At 38.9% G+C, this 19,136-nt stretch overlaps 1 protein-coding gene across 1 annotated transcript in view; it reads left to right on the top strand.

Annotated features, from left to right (window-relative positions):
- The window catches only part of NUP205 (nucleoporin 205), a 66,115-nt gene that overhangs the window by 1,535 nt on the left and 45,444 nt on the right, over positions 1–19,136 (top strand). The window contains exons 2-8 of the mRNA XM_070755924.1: positions 5,310–5,452; positions 7,197–7,368; positions 10,349–10,493; positions 12,177–12,336; positions 14,788–15,016; positions 17,148–17,312; positions 17,491–17,666. Coding sequence (XP_070612025.1) covers positions 5,310–5,452; positions 7,197–7,368; positions 10,349–10,493; positions 12,177–12,336; positions 14,788–15,016; positions 17,148–17,312; positions 17,491–17,666 — 1,190 coding nt within the window. The remainder of the gene's footprint in view (positions 1–5,309; positions 5,453–7,196; positions 7,369–10,348; positions 10,494–12,176; positions 12,337–14,787; positions 15,017–17,147; positions 17,313–17,490; positions 17,667–19,136) is intronic.

The following is a 19,136-nucleotide window of genomic DNA, read 5'->3' as shown; positions in this document are numbered from 1 at the left end:
ACACCCTTTCTTGGACATCAGAGAACATAGAGAACATATGGACTATCTGTCCATCCATTGTTCTGGGGGGAGAAACATTGACCCCCCTCAGACAGGGGCCAGAAAACCTGGTTTTCCTCCTGGATCCACAGCTGAGCCTTGATCACCATCTCTTGGCTGTGGCCATGGGGACCTTTGCCCAGATTTGCCTGGTATACCAGTTGCAATCCTATCGACTGTTAGAGGTGTTGATTTGGGACAGAGTAAGGACGTGGTGAAGGTGCTGAGGTGTCTCCCAGGGGCCACTGCCAGCAGGGACAGGAGGCGGATTACAAACATTGTCAAGGCTGTGAGTAAAGGTAATAACATTGATGTGGTGGTGCATCTTGGCACAAATGATTTGTCCCAGAGAAATGTCAATGTACCGGTAGTAAAAAGAGATTTTCATTGTCTAAGTATGGAGCTGGGTAAAATAACAGATTCAGTGACTTTCTCAGAGGTGTTACCGGTTTGTGGTCAAGAGGATAAAACAACGTGTATCAGAGAGTTTAATGTGTGGTTAAGGCAGTGGTGTAAAGCTGAAGGTTTTGGCTATGTAAGTCATGATGTCAGTAGGTGGTCTAATAGGGAGTTGTTTAAGAGGGATGGTTTGCATCCATCATACAGAGGTACCCAGGTGCTCGGTGAGGAATTCAGAACTTTTTTGGACAGGCATTTAAACTAGGTAAAGGGATGTAACTGATGTGGGTGATTTCTGTCCCCGACCAATGAGGATAAAGCAGTTTCTGGAAGCTTATGAAAAGGGAGCTGCAAATAAAATAGATGTAGTTGTTGATGATAAGGGGCAAACTAATAATGAAAATAATGTTCTTCGGGTAATGTGCACGAATGCTCGAAGCTTGAGCAACAAGCTCTGTGAATTAATGGCCATAATATCTAGAGATAATTTGGACCTGGTTGCCATAACTGAGACATGGTTTAAGGATTCTAATGAATGGGAAATATCCATACCAGGATATACACTGTATAGGAAGGATAGAATAGAGAGAAGGGGAGGTGGAGTAGCCATTTATATTAAAGAAAGTCTAAAAACAACACTAATTCAAAATACATGTCAAGATGTAGAGACTCTCTGGATTTGCATGCAAAATAAAGAAGGTTCTGTCACTAGAATTGGGGTGATCTATAGGCCTCCAGGGCAATCCGAGGAATATGACAACAAGATGGTGGATGAAATTACCCAAATGGCAGTAAAGGGAGATATTGTGGTTATGGGTGATTTCAACATGCCTGATGTTGACTGGAATATCCCCAGTGCCCTTACATGCAAAAGTAAGAATATAGTAGAGGCCTTTACAGGAGCAGCTCTGGCACAGCTGGTTAAGACACCAACTAGAGGGGAGAATATTCTAGATTTAGTTTTTACGAATGGGAATTGGGTTTCAGATGTCAAGGTGGGAGAAAATTTAGGTTGCAGCGACCATCTATGTTTGTGGTTTGATGTAAAAACGCATTGTGAGCAATCCTATAATGCAACCAAAGTATTGGATTTCAGAAAAACAAATTTTAATGCAATGGGGGAATATTTAGATAATGAATTAAAGGGGAGGGATAAAATGGCAGGAGCGAGCACCCAGTGGACTGTATTAAAAAAGGCCATCTTAAAAGCCACTGGACTGTATGTAAGACAAATAACTAAAGGTAAAAGGAAGAAGAAACCGCTATGGTTTAGCAATGATGTAAGGGCTATAGTCAATGAAAAAAAGGCTGCCTATAGGAGGTATAAAGAGTCTGGAAGTATAGCTGATAGGGAGGTGTATAAAATGAGACAGAAGGAGGCGAAACAGATAATATATGCTGCTAAAGCCTCAAAAGAGGAAGAAATTGCCACATCTCTAAAGAAGGGGGATAAAACCTTCTTCAGATATATTAGTGATAAGAAGAAGAAAAACTGCGGCATCACGAAGCTTAGTACCGGGAATAATACATGCATTAATGGGAATAAGGAGATCGCTGACCATTTCAATAGCTACTTCTGTTCAGTTTCCTCAAAAGACACCTTACAAAATAAAACTATAGAGGGATATAGCATTGCTTCCAGCTGTACGGATTCAGCTCCAGTGATCTTAGAAGCCGATGTCTTAGAAGAACTTGAACGATTAAAGGTAAATAAGGCAATGGGTCCAGATGGCATCCACCCTAGAGTTCTTAAAGAACTCAGATCTGTCATTGCTACCCCCCTGACTGATTTGTTTAACCAATCCTTGTTAACAGGAGATGTTCCTGAGGATTGGAGAATGGCCAGTGTTGTGCCTATCCACAAGAAGGGCAGTAGAGAAGAAGCTGGTAACTACAGGCCAGTTAGCTTGACATCAGTTGTAGTTAAAATGATGGAGACTCTACTCAAAAAGAGGATAAATCAGCACCTAAAAAACAATAACTTATTGGACCCAAATCAGCATGGCTTTACTGAAGGCAAATCATGCCAGACTAATCTCATTGATTTCTTTGACTATGTCACAAAGGTGTTGGATGAAGGTGGTGCTGTGGATATTGCCTACCCGGACTTCAGCAAAGCCTTTGATACGGTTCCACATAAAGAGCTGATAGATAAATTAGTGAAGATTGGACTTAATCCCTGGATAGTTCAATGGATTTGCAGCTGGCTGAAGCGTAGACATCAGAGAGTTATTGTTAATGGCGAGTATTCTGAGCAGAGTCAGGTTACAAGCGGTGTGCCACAAGGGTCTGTTCTGGGTCCTATTCTTTTTAATATGTTTGTGAGTGACATAGGAGAAGGTTTGGTAGGGAAGGTTTGCCTATTTGCCGATGACTCTAAAGTGTGCAATAGGGTTGATATTCCTGGTGGCGTCTGTAATATGGTAAATGATTTAGCTTTACTAGATAAATGGTCAAAGCAATGGAAACTGCAATTTAATGTTTCCAAATGTAAAATAATGCACTTGGGGAAAAGGAATCCTCAATCTGAGTATTGTATTGGCAGTTCTGTGTTAGCAAATACAGTACTTCAAAAGAAAAGGATTTAGGGGTAGTGATTTCTGACAGTCTCAAAATGGGTGAACAGTGCAGTCAGGCAGTAGGGAAAGCAAGTAGGATGCTTGGCTGCATAGCTAGAGGTATAACAAGTAGGAAAAGGGAGATTATGATCCCGCTATATAGAGTGCTGGTGAGACCACATTTGGAATACTGTGTTCAGTTCTGGAGACCTCACCTACAAAAAGATATTGACAAAATTGAACGGGTCCAAAGACGGGCTACAAGAATGGTGGAAGGTCTTAAGCATAAAAAGTATCAGGAAAGACTTAATGAACTCAATCTGTATAGTCTGGAGGACAGAAGGAAAAGGGGGGACATGATCGAAACATTTAAATATATTAAAGGGTTAAATAAGGTCCAGGAGGGAAGTGTTTTTAATAGGAAAGTGAACACAAGAACAAGGGGACACAATCTGAAGTTAGTTGGGGGTAAGATCAAAAGCAACATGAGAAAATATTATTTTACTGAAAGAGTAGTAGATCCTTGGAACAAACTTCCAGCAGACGTGGTAGATAAATCCACAGTAACTGAATTTAAACATGCCTTGGATAAACATATATCCATCCTAAGATAAAATACAGAAAATAGTATAAGGGCAGACTAGATGGACCATGAGGTCTTTTTCTGCCGTCAGACTTCTATGTTTCTATGTTTCTATCTGGACCAGGAGGCTTTACGCACAATCACTCAGACCCTCATCACCTCCCGTCTTGATTATTGCAATGCTCTCTACATGGGGCTACTCTTGTAGAGTGTTCGGAGGCGTTATAACATAATGCCTATACACCGCAAGCTGCACTGGCTACCAATTAGTGTCCGGTCATAATTCAAGGTGTTGGTTATCACCTATAAAGCACCTGGGATCAGTTGATGTAATAAACCCTGCACCATTATTAAGTGTGAAGTCACATGGTCACCATTTGCGACCCACTCGGGATCCCATTAACTCCTTGCTGACAACCAGCAGCTAAGATCATCCAGATCATGATCACCTGACTGCCAGGAAGCTGCTTACAGCTGGAACTTCGAGGCTTGATCATAGATGCCACTGATTCAGTTCTATCCTAACTGGGAACGATTGGTAAACAGATGGTCATTAAGAGAGGACCACCTGAATTTCATATGAACATACTATCATTTAATGCTTTAGTTACTGGTTTGTGAAGCATGAACTATTCTGTTGTGTTTATCAATGGTAAAAAAGCCAAGACAATAATGATAAACACAACAGATTAGTTCATGCTTCAAAAACCAGTAACTAACGCATTAAATCATAGTATGTTCATATGAAATTCAGGTGGTCCTCTCTTAATTACCATCTGTTCCTTTCTTCCCCCAGGTGCCAGAAGAGCATGCATGCACACTATCATGCATGCATGAGTGCCCACACCCATAATTCAATATCTGGGGAGGGCAAAAACCTCCCCCACCCCCCGGAAGCCCTCTGGAGGCCAAAAACAGCCTATTTCCAAACTTCTGGTGAGCCCAGTAGGCTTGTGTTATACCCTCCTCAGGGAGGGTACAAATGCCCTCTCCCACCCCCCCAGAGGCTCTTTGGAAGCCAAAAATGGCCTCCCAGACCCTTTTTTTATTTGGTGTGAGCCAAAAATCAACTGGCCGGCACACACATGCATATTGGAGCTGAGCTAGGGCAATGGCTTGCATGCCAGCAAATATGGCTCCGCGTGCCACCTGTGGCACCCATAGGTTCGCCATCACTGGTATAAGCAATCCTCACTTAAAAATCACAATTGGGATTGGCAACTCCATTACTCAGCGATACAATCATTAAGCAAGACATCATCTGACCACAAGTTATAATTTTACTGCTGTCTTTCTCTTTGACTCTGCTTTTTGGCAGTTGATTGTGAACACACAAATGTCAGTGGTGACTCTGGGATGCTGGGTTGAGCATTTATGAGTTGCAAATCATCCAAAGTTAATTATATGTCCATGGGGACATTGCAACGTTTAAGTGTGGGAACTGCTAGTAAAGTTCCTTTTTCAGCATCTTTTGTAACTTTAAATGGTCATTAAACAGGACAGTTGTTAAGCAAGGACTACCTGTAATCTCATTTAATGTGTGGCTATTTATGACTAAAGCAATTATTATCACTTATCATTACTGTTGGTTGCTCCCAGTATCTATGGGGCAGCTCTTGCTACTGCCATCACTTAAAATTAATGTAATTTTATTTTTTTTGTAAGTATTGTATAATGTAACAATGTTTTGTTGTAATTTTATTTAATTTCAACACATGTATTATTTTCAGCTGCCAGTTTGTGGGGGCCATACAAAGATATTTGGCAGGCAGTGGTTAATGCTATATGGAAAAGGCAATCTGAAGCAATACATCTTCTTGACCAGATTTTGAAGAAACAAAAAGCTGATTTTATATCACTCTTCAGAAATCCGGTAAACAAACTTTTGTTTTATTAGGAGGTGTATAAAAGAAAGCTGTGTGGTCATTATTTTTGTTCCTTAAGGTATGGTTTGTATTTTAGTTGAATTAAAACTTTATATAATATTGACAGCATGAAGTATTTTAATAATATTGCAGGGAAGGTAATATTTCTTCATAGACATTTACTTCACAAACTGATATTAGATAAGGAGAAGGTATTTTTGATAGTACAATTAAAGAATAATATTGTCCAGTGCAGTGGAGTTAAGTGGGAAGTGATAGATCACTTGAGAAAAATAGATCAGCCCAATAAGTAAAATAATGTGCTAAGAAAATAGCTGAATGACCTATTGAAAAGGAAAATTCTGCCCTTTAATTTAGAAGATGGGGCATGTAGATATTGATACCCATGACATCATGATTTGCTTTTTAGTAAGATAAAGAAGGTTGGCAAAGTTAATCTTAACTATGCCACATTCAGCATTCCCTGTTAATAACCAAAATATTGGCCAGTTTTTAGCACATTTTGGATAGTATGTTTAAGTGTCAGCAGAGATAGGTTTTACTCTAAATATACCTGTGTATTTTATGAAAGCTGAGATCTTTAATCTAGATACTACTTGGCAAAACAGTAGGCAGTTATATATTGCCCATCAAATAAGGCACATGTGTTAGGTACACATAGTCAGTATTTTATATACATGTTAACCAGTATGTCACAGAACATGGTGAGTAAAAATGTAAAAACAATTGAAAACGAAGTACACATTATTACAATATAGTATGGGGGTCTCAAACTGAAGGCCCAAGCCCTGGGTCTAGCCCAAGGGGTACATAGATTTGGTCTGCAGGGCTACCCTGGAAACAACGAAGGACCGGCCTGTGGTGCTTCTGCCAGTGAAAACAGACTCCCAATCTACATTTTCACTGGCAGAAGGTTGCAGGAGGTCATAGCAACCAGAAACAAAGCTCTGGAGCTCATTTCTCTAGCGGAGCACTCGGGTCACCGCAGGCACCACCACCTCCGACACGATTGATGTGCTGGTCACACCCACCCCAGTCCCTGGGGGTCAAATACAACCTGATGCATCCCTCAATGAAATCAAGTTTGGCATCCCTGATATACATAGTACAATCACACTCAATTTAATCAGTAATCATTATGTTTTACTGTATTAAAGATGTTTGAAATGTGCAATATATTGTAGTCTGGTCAGTGATTTAAAATATTCCATACACCTGTTTGCAGAATTCATTCATGGGCAGAATACTGAAATGGTCCAAATTTTCAGTTCTGGAAAAATTACCAAACCACATTCTGATGGATCCCAGAAAAAAAGTAGACTAATTCAGCATTTCCTAGAACATTCTAGCCATAAAATAGGGTGCTTTATATTTCCTAGTACAATATTAGTAGCTTTTATTTTAAAAAAATTCAATGGAAAATGAACACAAGAACAAGGGGACACAATCTGAAGTTAGTTGGGGGAAAGATCAAAAGCAACATGAGAAAATATTATTTTACTGAAAGAGTAGTAGATCCTTGGAACAAACTTCCAGCAGACATGGTTGATAAATCCACAGTAACTGAATTTAAACATGCCTGGGATAAACATATATCCATCCTAAGATAAAATACAGGAAATAGTATAAGGGCAGACTAGATGGACCATGAGGTCTTTTTCTGCCGCAAGTCTTTTATGTTTCTATGTATCTTTGAGAATAATTAAGCATTTTTTAAAAATTATTTTGTAGCCCAAGAATGCCCAACAGCATGAAAAAGTTCAGAAAGCAAATACTGAAGGAGTTGCTATCCAAGGCCAACAGGGGACCCGATTGTTACCAGAACAGCTCATCAAAGAGGCCTTTATTCTCAGTGATCTTTTTGATATTGGAGAATTGGCAGCTGTTGAACTTCTCCTGGCTGGTAATGTGATGAGACCCAACTATCACTTCTTTTATTTTCTGATTGTGTTCAGGATTCCTATAAATGCCAAATGCTCAAACATATCAAGCATCTTGTTGCAGGTACTTTCCTATGCTGAGATGCTGTGCTTGCTAGGAATAGTGTTTTTCTTCAGCAAAAATAGTAACCTAATCCAGCAACCGTGGATTAGAAAATTCCTCCTGAGCAAAACACAGCTATATCTCTTTTTTAATACCTAGAGATATGTTTTAAAACTTTACTAGCATCTAAACATATGAAAGCATTAAATGTTCAATGCTTGTTTAGTAGAGTCTACTTGTTTAGTAGAGTGTTTAAAATGGTGTCTGCCCATGATTTTATTGCATGTATTTTCATATATGATTTTCAAATGATGTACACTTGCCCTGAGAAAATGTTGTTTTCAAGGGCAGTATGTAATTTTTTTTCAAATGAAAATAAATACATATGGGTTACCTTCGCCGGCCTCCACTGTGAGAACGCCTGCCCCCCTCTCCTGCAGCCCCCTCGCTGAGAGCCCGGGACGGAGCTGCCAATACCCAGAGGATAGGCTCAAAATACAGAAAGATCTAGATAGATTAGTACTGTGGGCTCAAACTAACAAAATAAAATTTAATGTTGAAAAAAAGGAAAATCTTACGCCTCGGTAAGACACGCGTACAAATTGGGAGAAACCACACTTAATAGCAGCGACTGTGAGAGAGATCTCAGAGCCTTGGTGGATAACCAACTAAATATGAGCCAGCAATGTGCAGTGGCAGCTAAAAAAGCCAACACAATCTTAAACTGCATCAACAGGGAGATACACTCCAAGATTAAGGAGGTACAAATAGTACTCTAAATGCCCTAGTCAGACCACACCTAGAGTACTGCATTCAGTTTTGGTCATCCCACTACAAAAAGGACATTGAAACTCTAGAGAAAGTACAGAAAAGTACAGAAAGTACAGAAAAGAGCAACCAGAATGATAAGGGGCCTGGAAACCAAGACATATGAAGAGAGTTTGCTGGAACTGGGCATGGATAGTGTAGCAAAAGGAAGGCCAGAGGGGACATGATAGCAGTATTCAGATATTTGAGGGGTTGCCACAGAGAGGAGGGGGTCACACTATTTTCCAGGGCCAAACTAGGAGCAATGGATGGAACTGACCAGAGAGATTCAACCTGGAAATAAGGAATTTCCACTATCTGACGGTGGGAGCGATCAACTAGTGGAATGGCCTGCCAGCGGAAGTTGTGAACGCCCCTTTACTCTACACATTCAAAAGGAAATTGGAGTGCCATCTGGCTGGGGTGGTGTAGGGTTTCCTGCTTGAGCAGGGAGTTGAACTTGATGACCTGCAAGGTCCCTTTCAACTCAAACAAACAAATAAATCCATAAATAAATCCATAAATAAATAAATCCATATGCCAATCTTTAAGTATAGTTCATTAACTATGTATCGAGAAGGAATTGTTGGTTATATTTGACTCATTGTACTAGTAAGCTAGAAAAGCTGAGAAGTTCCTAGACCAGGGACTTTTTTTGCCAGGCCCCACCTTAGGATCTCTAAAATCCTTAGCCCTTCCCCCACCGGTGACATATAATTCTTACTATTCAAAAAGTGAACTCTACACATGCAGAGGAAGCCTAAAAGGCCATTAACTTGATTAATTAATTAACCAGGTTCCAATTGCCCCCGTTAAAAGTCAAATTGCTGGACATTGGGAACCACTGTCCTAGACTATGCTACTGTATGTTACTCCTTTTAGATTGAAAAATATTTCCATATAACTTTCCCCCTCAAAGTCAGTTTTTTTTATTTTTTTTTTATTTATGTATTTATTTATTATAAAAACACAATATAATATTTTAAAAATGTGTTTTCATAATCATTTTAATGAATATGTTCCTTTGAAAAGGAGTGACTTATTTTTGTGTGTGTGTGTTTTTTTAAAATATTTTCTTTATTAAGTTTTCATATATAATTCAAATCACACATTATTCTGTTTTACAGATTATAAACCATCTCTATTAACATTCTTATAGAAGATTTTTACCTGTTACATTTCATTATATACATTATATTTCATACTTTTATATTCTAATATTTATTACGTTCACTAACTGGTAAATAAAGCTTTTTGCAGGATAGCTGTAGATTATTTCAATTGTACTGTTGCTTCATATTATATTGTTTCTATATTCTCTTTTGAACCCATTCACGCCATTTTTGCCATGTTCTTTTTGATTCCATAATTTTGTTTCCCTTGATTGAGTTAGTGAGTTCGTCCATCTCCACGCAAGTATATATCTTATCTATAATTAAGTCTTCCGTTGGGTTCTGGTCATTTTTCCAGAGTTGTGCTATCACAATTCTTGTTGCAGTGTTTGTGTGTTTTTAAGCCTTATCAAAAGCATTTATTTCCAGGTTACTAACAGAAACCTGAAAGTATGAATAGAATAGAATAGTATAGAATAGAATAGAATTCTTTATTGGCCAAGTATGATTGGACACACAAGGAATTTATCTTGGTGCATATGCTCTCAGTGTACATAGTGTCAAGTAAAATAGTAGAGAAAGGCTACTAACTATAGTTGAATAGTCGAGCTAGAATACAGGAATGTTTTACTGTGTAAGCTACATGCTATAATGGTATTGTGAAATTCTTAGTAGTCACACTTTGAGTTTTGATGGAGAAATGGCTTGTTCTTTCTATGTTTTTTCTGTAAGAATTTGAAAAAAATACCGCAATTCAGACAGAGAGGAAAGCTGTTCCCTTAGTTAGTGTTTTTACAATATTAACAATGGGAACAAAATTGGAGAGGACTGAGAGGTGAACTTGAGCATTTTATTAAGGAATATTCCATATATTCTGCTCTCCTTCCCTATTATTTGAAACTGGGTAGAGGACAAATAAGAAAATGAAAAGACCAGAAGCTGTGACCTCATATGTGATTGAAACTTTCTTTTCCTTTTTAGGAGAACACCAGCAGCCTCGTTTTCCAGGTCTCAGTAGGGGTTTAGTAGCTGTTCTCTTATACTGGGATGGAAAGCGATGCATTGCAAATTCCTTGAGAACACTTATCCAATCTCGACGAGGCAAGACATGGACGCTAGAGCTCAGGTCTGTCTTCAGCAAGAGATTGGAGAAACCTTAGATATTAGCAGCATATTTATTTTGAAGTTGGATTTTTCAAAGCCTGATTTTTGCAGTCGAAGGGAAAATTGCATCTATTTTATATAGTATGCATATAGTATTACATAGTCACAGTATATGGTATGCTATGTATTGTTTTGATCTTTTTCACTTCCTCGTAATAGTCTTTATTTTGACATTTTGGCTTTGCAGTGGTGTCTAATGTACACATGCATGAGGCTGATGAGCTGAAAAAAACCTGAGGTAGTACAGCGGTTTACATAATTTTAAAACTAAGTGAAGGATACCCAGTTTGAATATTTTTCCATGTGAATCAGGAAAAGAAACTAACAACGTATGGTGTATAACTATTTTTTTGTTTAAATAGTACTTGCATGATGCTGTAGTCTACATCAGTGTTTCCCAAGCTTGGCAACTTGAAGATATCGGGACATCAACACCCAGAATTCCCCAGCCAGCATTCGCTGGCTGGGGAATTCTGGGAGTTGAAGTCCAAATATCTTCAAGTTGCCAAGGTTGGGAAACAATGGTCTACATCAGTGGTCCCCAACCTTTTTTCCACCAGGGACCAGTTTCACCAAGACAATTTTTCTATGGCCCGGTGGGGGCAGAAAGGGGTGTGGTTGGGGGACGGGATTAAGCATGGGGGTGTAGCTTATCGTTCCACTGCCTCTCTTTCCTCCCCCCCTTTTAATTTTGCAGGGGAGCCGAGGTGACAGAGGGAGGAAGGCTAGGAGGGTATGGTTTCCTTTCCCCTCCCGTTCACTCGGGACCGCTGTTTGCCTCCAGCCGAGGCGGTCCACCTGAGGGAGAAAACTTTTGCTTGCTTGCTTGCTTGCTTTGTTCCTTCCATCAGTTTCAGAGGAACCCCCCCCCCCCCACCGCCTGCTCCGGCTGGGTTTGCAGCAAATAATCCCAGAGGTGGGGGAGGTGCCTCCACGGACATAGTTGCCTTCCTTTGCAATCGCTGCCTGCTTGGGGCGCCCACCACTGCCAGGTCCGGTAATTTTCTTGAAGCAAGGAATCCTTCCCAAAGAAAATTACCAGAGCTGGTGGTGGGGGCTTCATGGCCACACGCACACCCCTGGCTTCGCTCCCACCCAGGCCCCCGGGAAAGCCTAGCAAAAAAAGAGCTGCACAATGCCAAAGCCTTTCCGTCTGAGCTGTAGGCAGAGCGAGGGCTTTGCGAGGAGGAAATAGACCACTTTCGACGAGGGAAGAAAGACAGGAAAGGAAGGAAGCAAGCAAGCAAAAGTTTTCTCGGCCCGAGGCAAATAGCGGTCCTGAGTGAACGGGAGGGGAAAGAGACAGGAACAGCTTGGCACTCGCTAGCTCCACAGCAGCTGCTAACTCTGCGGACCGGTGCAACATGCCCCACGGCCCGGTACTGGTCCACGGCCCGGCGGTTGGGGACCCCTGGTCTACATGATGCTGCCTTTGTATCTGTGATACAGTTTGTTATGTTGCCATCTTGCTTCTACTTCAAGACTTAATGATTCCAACTTTAATCACTTAAAAAGATATACAGTATGTATTCTCTTGAAAGCCTAATATTGTTGGTATAACTTAATTTCCGATGTTCTATAGTACTGAGGGAGCAGCATGCCAAAATAAAGTTAGTTATGACATTTCTGTCTCTTTCATTTGCAGCCCTGAGTTGGTGTCCATAACAACACAGTTTACAGATGAATTGATGGAGCAGGGTTTAACTCATAAAATTCTGAGTTTGTTATCTCAAATTGATGTGAATGCTGAATTTGAAAAATTACAGAAAGAGCGAGGTCTGGGTAGTGAGAAACATCGCAAAGAGGTAATTAATTTTATAACACTTTTAATATCAGAATATACAGTGATACCTTGTCTTACAAACTTAATTGGTTCCGGAATGAGGTTCTTAAGGTGAAAAGTTTGTAAGACGAAACAATGTTTCCCATAGGAATCAATGGAAAAGCGATTAATGCGTGCAAGCCCAAAATTCACCCCTTTTGCCAGCCAAAGTGCCCGTTTTTGCGCTGCTGGGATTCCCCTGAGGCTCCCCTCCATGGGAAACCCCACCTCCGGACTTCTATGTTTTTGCAATGCTGCAGGGGAATCCCAGTAGGGGAATCCCAGCATCGCAAAAACAAGCGCTTTGCTGGCAATAGAAGTCCGGAGGTGGGGTTTCCCAGCGAAGAGAGCATCAGTGAAATCACAGCATCACAAAAACACCGAAGTCCTCGAAACCCCGCCTCCAGAGCTCTGTGTTTTTGTGATGCTTCGATTTCACTGAGGCTCCCCTCACTGGAAACCCCACCTCCGGACTTCCGTTGCCAGTGAAGCGCCTGTTTTGCGCTGCTGGGATTCCCTTGCTGGGATTCCTCTGCAGCATCACAAAAACACAGAAGTCTGGAGGTGGGGTTTCCCATGGAGGGGAGCCTCAGGGGAATCTCAGCAGCACAAAAACGGGTGCTTCACTGGCAACGGACGTCTCGAGGTGGGGCATCCCAGCAGCGGTGGTGGGTTTGTAAGGTGAAAATAGTTTGTAAGAAGAGGCAAAAAAATCTTAAACCCCGGGTTTGTATGTCGAAAAGTTTGTATGACGAGGCGTTTGTAAGACGAGGTATCACTGTAATTAGAAAAGCAGCATTAGTTTCAAAATCATTTCTTTTAAATTTCAAGCAGTATCAGGTAACTACATTAACATAAATCCAAGATACATGTAAACAGAAAAAAAGAACTGACGGTTTGGTACTGTAAATAAATGCAAGAAGCCTAACTCTGAAGAGCATTTAATTCTTTGTTTAGTGATACTTATCCCTCCCCTCAAAAATAGCCAAAAATGCGAGTTCCAGGTACATACGTGAATGATGAGGCAGCAGCCATCTCGATCACCGGAACATAGAAACTTTAATAAAACCACTTAGCTTTCGTTAGCGTGCTGCTAACTTCGTCAGAGTTTTTAAAAATGCCGTGGGAGACAAACATCTTTATAAAGCATTACTCAGTCTGCTCATTGCCCGTGTCACGGGGCCACACCCTTCCCTCCCCCCTGCGGTAAGCCTAATTGTGGGTTTAATCATGCTGGCTAAAGGGAGATCTACCTCTTTTGCTCGTGTTTGTTGCCTTTTTCCCTCCCCAAGGGAGGGGGTGGAATTGTGAGGCTTAATCCTGCTGGCTTTCCCTTGGGGAGGGAAAAAGGCAACAGACACGAGTAAAAGCGGCAGGTCTCCCTACAGCCAGCAGGATTAAGCCTCACAATTCCACCCCCTCCCTTGGGGAGGGAAAAAGGCAACAAACACGAGCAAAAGAGGTAGATCTCCCTTTAGCCAGCATGATTAAACCCACAATTAGGCTTACCGCAGGGGGGAGGGAAAGCTAACGAAAGCTAAGTGGTTTTATTAAAGTTTCTATGTTCCGGTGATCGAGATGGCTGCTGCCTCATCATTCACACACACACACACACACACACACACACACACACACACACACACACATATATATATATATAGTGTGTGTGTGTATACGTATGTATAGATAGAGAGATAGACACACACACACAAACATAGTATACATATATACATACATATACTGTGTATACACACGCATATACACCAATCTAAGGTTAATTCAATGATTATAAATTGAATGCTAAAATCTATGGTAATTTATAATGTTATAAATGTTATAGTGTGGCATGACTGCATGGAAGATTCTAGCCAGTTCCTTTTTGCTCTTATAATACGAATATATGTATATATAACTGTTTTTTTCAATAGTGAGTGACACTATGTATTAAAATGTGTTGTTTTTAATATATACTCTAGATGCAGTCCACATAGGGAATACTAAATTGCAAATTATTGTTATACATGTGAACTAGAATTCTCATACTTCAGTCACATTGTTATTCCATTAGGACAAAATGTAATACTGCTTTCAATTTTTGACGTTTTTTGCTATGCAATTTTTTTGAAAGTGTCATGGAAGTGGTTTATCATTGTTCTCTTCCAATTCCCACCAATAGATCTGCAATACCCAGGCAGTATCCTTAATTTTAATCAGAGTCTGTCTTGCTTAGCCTCAGAGATCAGCCTAAGTCACAACCATTTTGACTTAGCAGTGATCTGGTCTCTTGTTGATCCTGTTGTTCCTTTTGCTGCTATTATGTGTCAAATGCATCTTTGTTAGTTCAGTTATAGAGTGACACATTATAATATTGCATGTTTTCAAGTGTAATAAATGTATAAATATGCAATTATAATAATATTTTATTTTGAATTAGGTTGCTGATCTTATCAAGGAGAGTCGGCAGGCATTGGCTGAAAGCTTGTTTGTTTGGACTTGCCAGTCACCCCTAAGTCGTGATGATGTTTTAATCCTTATTAGTTATTTGGAGAAAGTAACTGTAGAAGCTGATGGGTCATTGGACAGAGTAAACTTGGCACTACTTTTGGCTGTTCTGTATTGTTTTGATGTCAGCTTTCTAGAACAGATGACTGAAGAGCGAGATGGTAATATTTTCAATTTTAGTTGGTATTGAAAAATGTGCCATTCATATGCCATTAATTATAAATAAATGTCTATTAATAAATAAAATATTAATTGTTTACATATTTATCTTAGCTGTTATATTCCAATGAATCTATGGTAGTTTTTTTTTAAAAAAGAATAGTTTCTCAGATATGAGAAGAATGTCCAGCAACTTTTGCCTACTGAAATGATTACTTCCTAAGAAGATTAAGACAGGCTATATCAGGATTTAATGAGATATAAGAGATGGATTAGAAATTTTTCAGCAATTTTTCATTTAGATTAACGTTATCTGATAACATATTAGGTTGTAGACATTTTTGGGGTTGTTTTCTAGCAGCCTTTTCATGATTTAGCAAGGAGATGGGTCTTTTAATAGACAATGGAAGAGATTACAGCTATTATATAACCATTTCCTGAATCTTTATTGGACCGAGAACCCACTATTACACTAGATAAAAAAATAAAAAGTAGTTTATAAACTTGTTCATAAATTAGATGGTAGATTAATTGTAGTATTAAATACAGTAACTTTACTGTATAGTTTTTTGAATTGCACAAAATATATGTCTATTTCGGAGTCAGGAATTGTGGGTATTATTCTATTCCTGAGTTTAATATTGGTAGCTTTTGACTTACAACAGTTCATTTAGTCACCATTCAAAGTTAAAACAGTACTGAAAAAAGTGACTTATTGTTAAAGAGTGTGCAGAACCCTTGAGCTATCAAGGACATGCACAGAGAAAAACATGGGATTCCAGCAGATATCCAGGAGATGTGATTAATTATTCAGTCATATAAGACAGTGTATAAAATAGTGTTTACTTTAGAAATATCACAGTCAAGTGAAACAGTCCGGTCATAGACATTCAAATCAATCAATACCTCTCAATACAATAATAATATTACAAGCCTGTCTTTGTCTTATATATTAAACATCCATTACAGCTTACAAATACATCAAACTAACACAGAGCTTAATACAGTACATCAATAACAGTGAATCAGCAGAAAGAACATAGAGAGCAGAGAAAGAGAATCATGCTTTCTGGCTCCCTCTTATGGCAATTTGCAACACTACCTCTTAAAAGCTGTAGTACTTCAATACATACAAACATTCATTGTTAGCTTGTTTATATATTGAAAACCCAACTGTTTTGTATATAGTATACACTTACAGTTAATCAAAATTCAAATGCTTGGCAGATGACTCATATTTAAGACAGTTGCAATGTCCCAGGGTCATGTGATCTTTTGTAACATTCTGACAAACATAGTCAATAGGGAAGCCAGATTCACTTAACATTCAAGTTATTAACTTAACAAGTGTGGCGAGAAAGGTTGTAAAATAAGGCAAAACTCACTTAACAAACAAATGTCTCATTTAGCAACAGAATCTTTGGACTCAATTGTAGTTGTAAGTAAAAAAACTACCTGTACTCTGAATTCCATAATTTGGGATAAAGCTTAAGAATGTCATTACTTCTACCAGAAGAAAAATAGCTTGAATAACTGAAAACAAAAGCAATAGGGAAGATAGAGGATGTTTTTGATTTGTATTACATACATGCAAAACTGTCTAAAGTCTTCTAATAAATAAACATAATCTAAACTGGAAGAATTTAGGATCAAATATTTCATTAGCCAATTTACAGCAAACTCTTGCTGTACTGCACCCTAAATTTCATATAATACTAAGTAAGAGCTATGCATTTATTCATAGAACTCCATTTGTATTGAAATGGAAATCTAGTGTACATTTTATTTTAGCTTGTCTTCCACACTAAGCCATAATGTGATTTGCATTCTTGAACCCAGTCATGAAACACATTGAACATTATGTTTACATGATCTAATATGGTATAAAATTAGACAAATTAAGTATTTTTTTAAATTTTCAATGGAGTTGGAGTCTTCGGAGAGGGGCGGCATACAAATCTAATAAATTATTATTATTATTATTATTATTATTATTATTAATATTATTATTAATTGGACCATTTCATTGGTAAACGTGTTGTGAGCCGCCCCGAGCCTTCGGAGAGGGGCGGCATACAAATCTAAGTAATAAATAAATAATAAATAAATAAATACTTTTTATTGTTGCTGTAGAACTGATGCGCCACTTGCCGCTAATAACCGAGAGAAAGTATATAGCAGCAGTCCATACACGCCTTCAGGAATCTCGGCCTTGGAAACTACCAGGACTTCAAGCTACCGTTAGATTAGCTTGGGCGCTAACTTTGCGTGGAATTTCACACTTCTCTGATGTGACAGGTAAATTTGATTGAAAGTGATATTTAGTCAAGGAAGTCATTTCTACTCACCCACCTTTATTTGAATGAAGGAAGCAGATCTGCCCACATTCCACCGATTAAAATGGCAGCGCTAACTGATATTTCATGTGAAGTATGATGTGTTATGAGTTGCTTCTTCTGTTCTTTCTTCTTTGCAGCATTTGCGGAATTCACTGAAGCTGATGAAACCATGGCAGAGTTAGCAATTGCAGACAATGTTTTTCTGTTCCTCACTGAATCTGTAGTGAGAGCAGAAAACTTTTATCAGGAGGAATTTTACATCCGTCGAATCCACAACCTTATCACAGACTTCCTTACCCTCATGCCAATGAAAGTAAGTTTCATGGGGAGAGAGCTAAGTTACACTTATCTTGAATATAAATAGATCAAATGTTTCAGTGTAATTTCTTTACACAGACTTGAAAAAAGTCTGTGTAAAATGTTTAAACATTTTAGGAAAGGTTTTAAACAGAAAAAATGATGATTTAAAAAATATGTGGAATGAGACATGTACTTCAAATAATATTCAGCCATAACAATTTATCTGTTATCTGACTCTTCATCTAAATATAATATTAATTAAAAAGAAAAAAAATCTATAACTATTATATTGAAGGTGTCTTTTCCAATTACATTAAAATACTTTAAATATTTTTCTTCATCTCTATTTCTTACATAGCTAGTCAGAATTTAAATTCTTTGGAATAAGTCAAATTGTTATATTTTATTAATCTATAGTTATAAATGATCCTCATTTAATGATTACCTATTCATTCACTCTTTACAACATTTCACTTACACTCACTGGAATGTCTTCAATGGAACCTTCTTGGAACACCTATTTTCACACTGATTTAAGTGACCCTGAGGACACAGATAAACTCCCAAGTGGCCTCAAGAGCTAATAACCAGATGACTGCAAGGAATATAAATCCTTCCATTCCCCACCATTCAATCAGAACTGAAGAAGCTGCTTGGATCAAAATATCTTCAAGGAAAAAACAAGAAAGTCCACTTGCCTTTTAAAAAAAGCTCCTTTGGGACTATTAATCTTTTGGATTGTATATAAAATATTTCAGAGATAGAATATTGATTTCAACAGGAGTTATAATTAAATGATTAACTTTCTACATTTTTCACGTGTAGAATAATGTCAAAAGTTTTGTTTTGCCTTATTTATATACAGTAGTACCTCTAGATACGAGCTGCTCCACATGCGAGTATTCCAAGATACGAGGCATGATGGGAGTGAAATTTCTGTTCCAGACCCGAGCTCAAATTCGGGATACGAGCCGAGCTTCCACTAGGTGGCGCAAGAATCCTTGCTTCTGGTTATCTCCGTCAGGAAAAACAAAGTCTAAAGCAGAGGTCTCCAAACTTGACAACTTTAAGACTTGTGGACTTCAACTCCCAGAATTCTCCAGCCAGCATAGCTGGCTGGAGAATTCTGTGACTTGAAGTCCACAAATCTTAAAGTTGCCTAGTTTGGGGACCCCTGGTCTAAAGCCATTTGTTCCATATACGAGCTGATCGACATACGAACTCCGTTCTGGAACGAATTAAACTCGTATCTAGAGGTACTACTGTATAGGGCAGTGATTTTCAACCTTTCTTGAGCCGCGGCACATTTTTTACATTTACGAAACCCTGGGGCACATTGAGCGGGGGGGGGGGGGGGCGCTGCTAAAAAAAGTTTGGACAAAAAATTTTTCTCTCTCCCTCCATTTCGCTCTATTTCTCTCTCCCTCTTTCTCCCTCTTTCTTTCTCTCTCTCTCCATCCCTCTTTCTTTTCATTCCTTCCTC

Source organism: Erythrolamprus reginae, chromosome 6, assembly GCF_031021105.1.
Source record: "Erythrolamprus reginae isolate rEryReg1 chromosome 6, rEryReg1.hap1, whole genome shotgun sequence".
Taxonomy (NCBI): Eukaryota; Metazoa; Chordata; class Lepidosauria; order Squamata; family Dipsadidae; genus Erythrolamprus; species Erythrolamprus reginae.
Note: the sequence above shows the minus strand (reverse complement) of the source record. Positions and strands in the feature narration are given on the sequence as shown.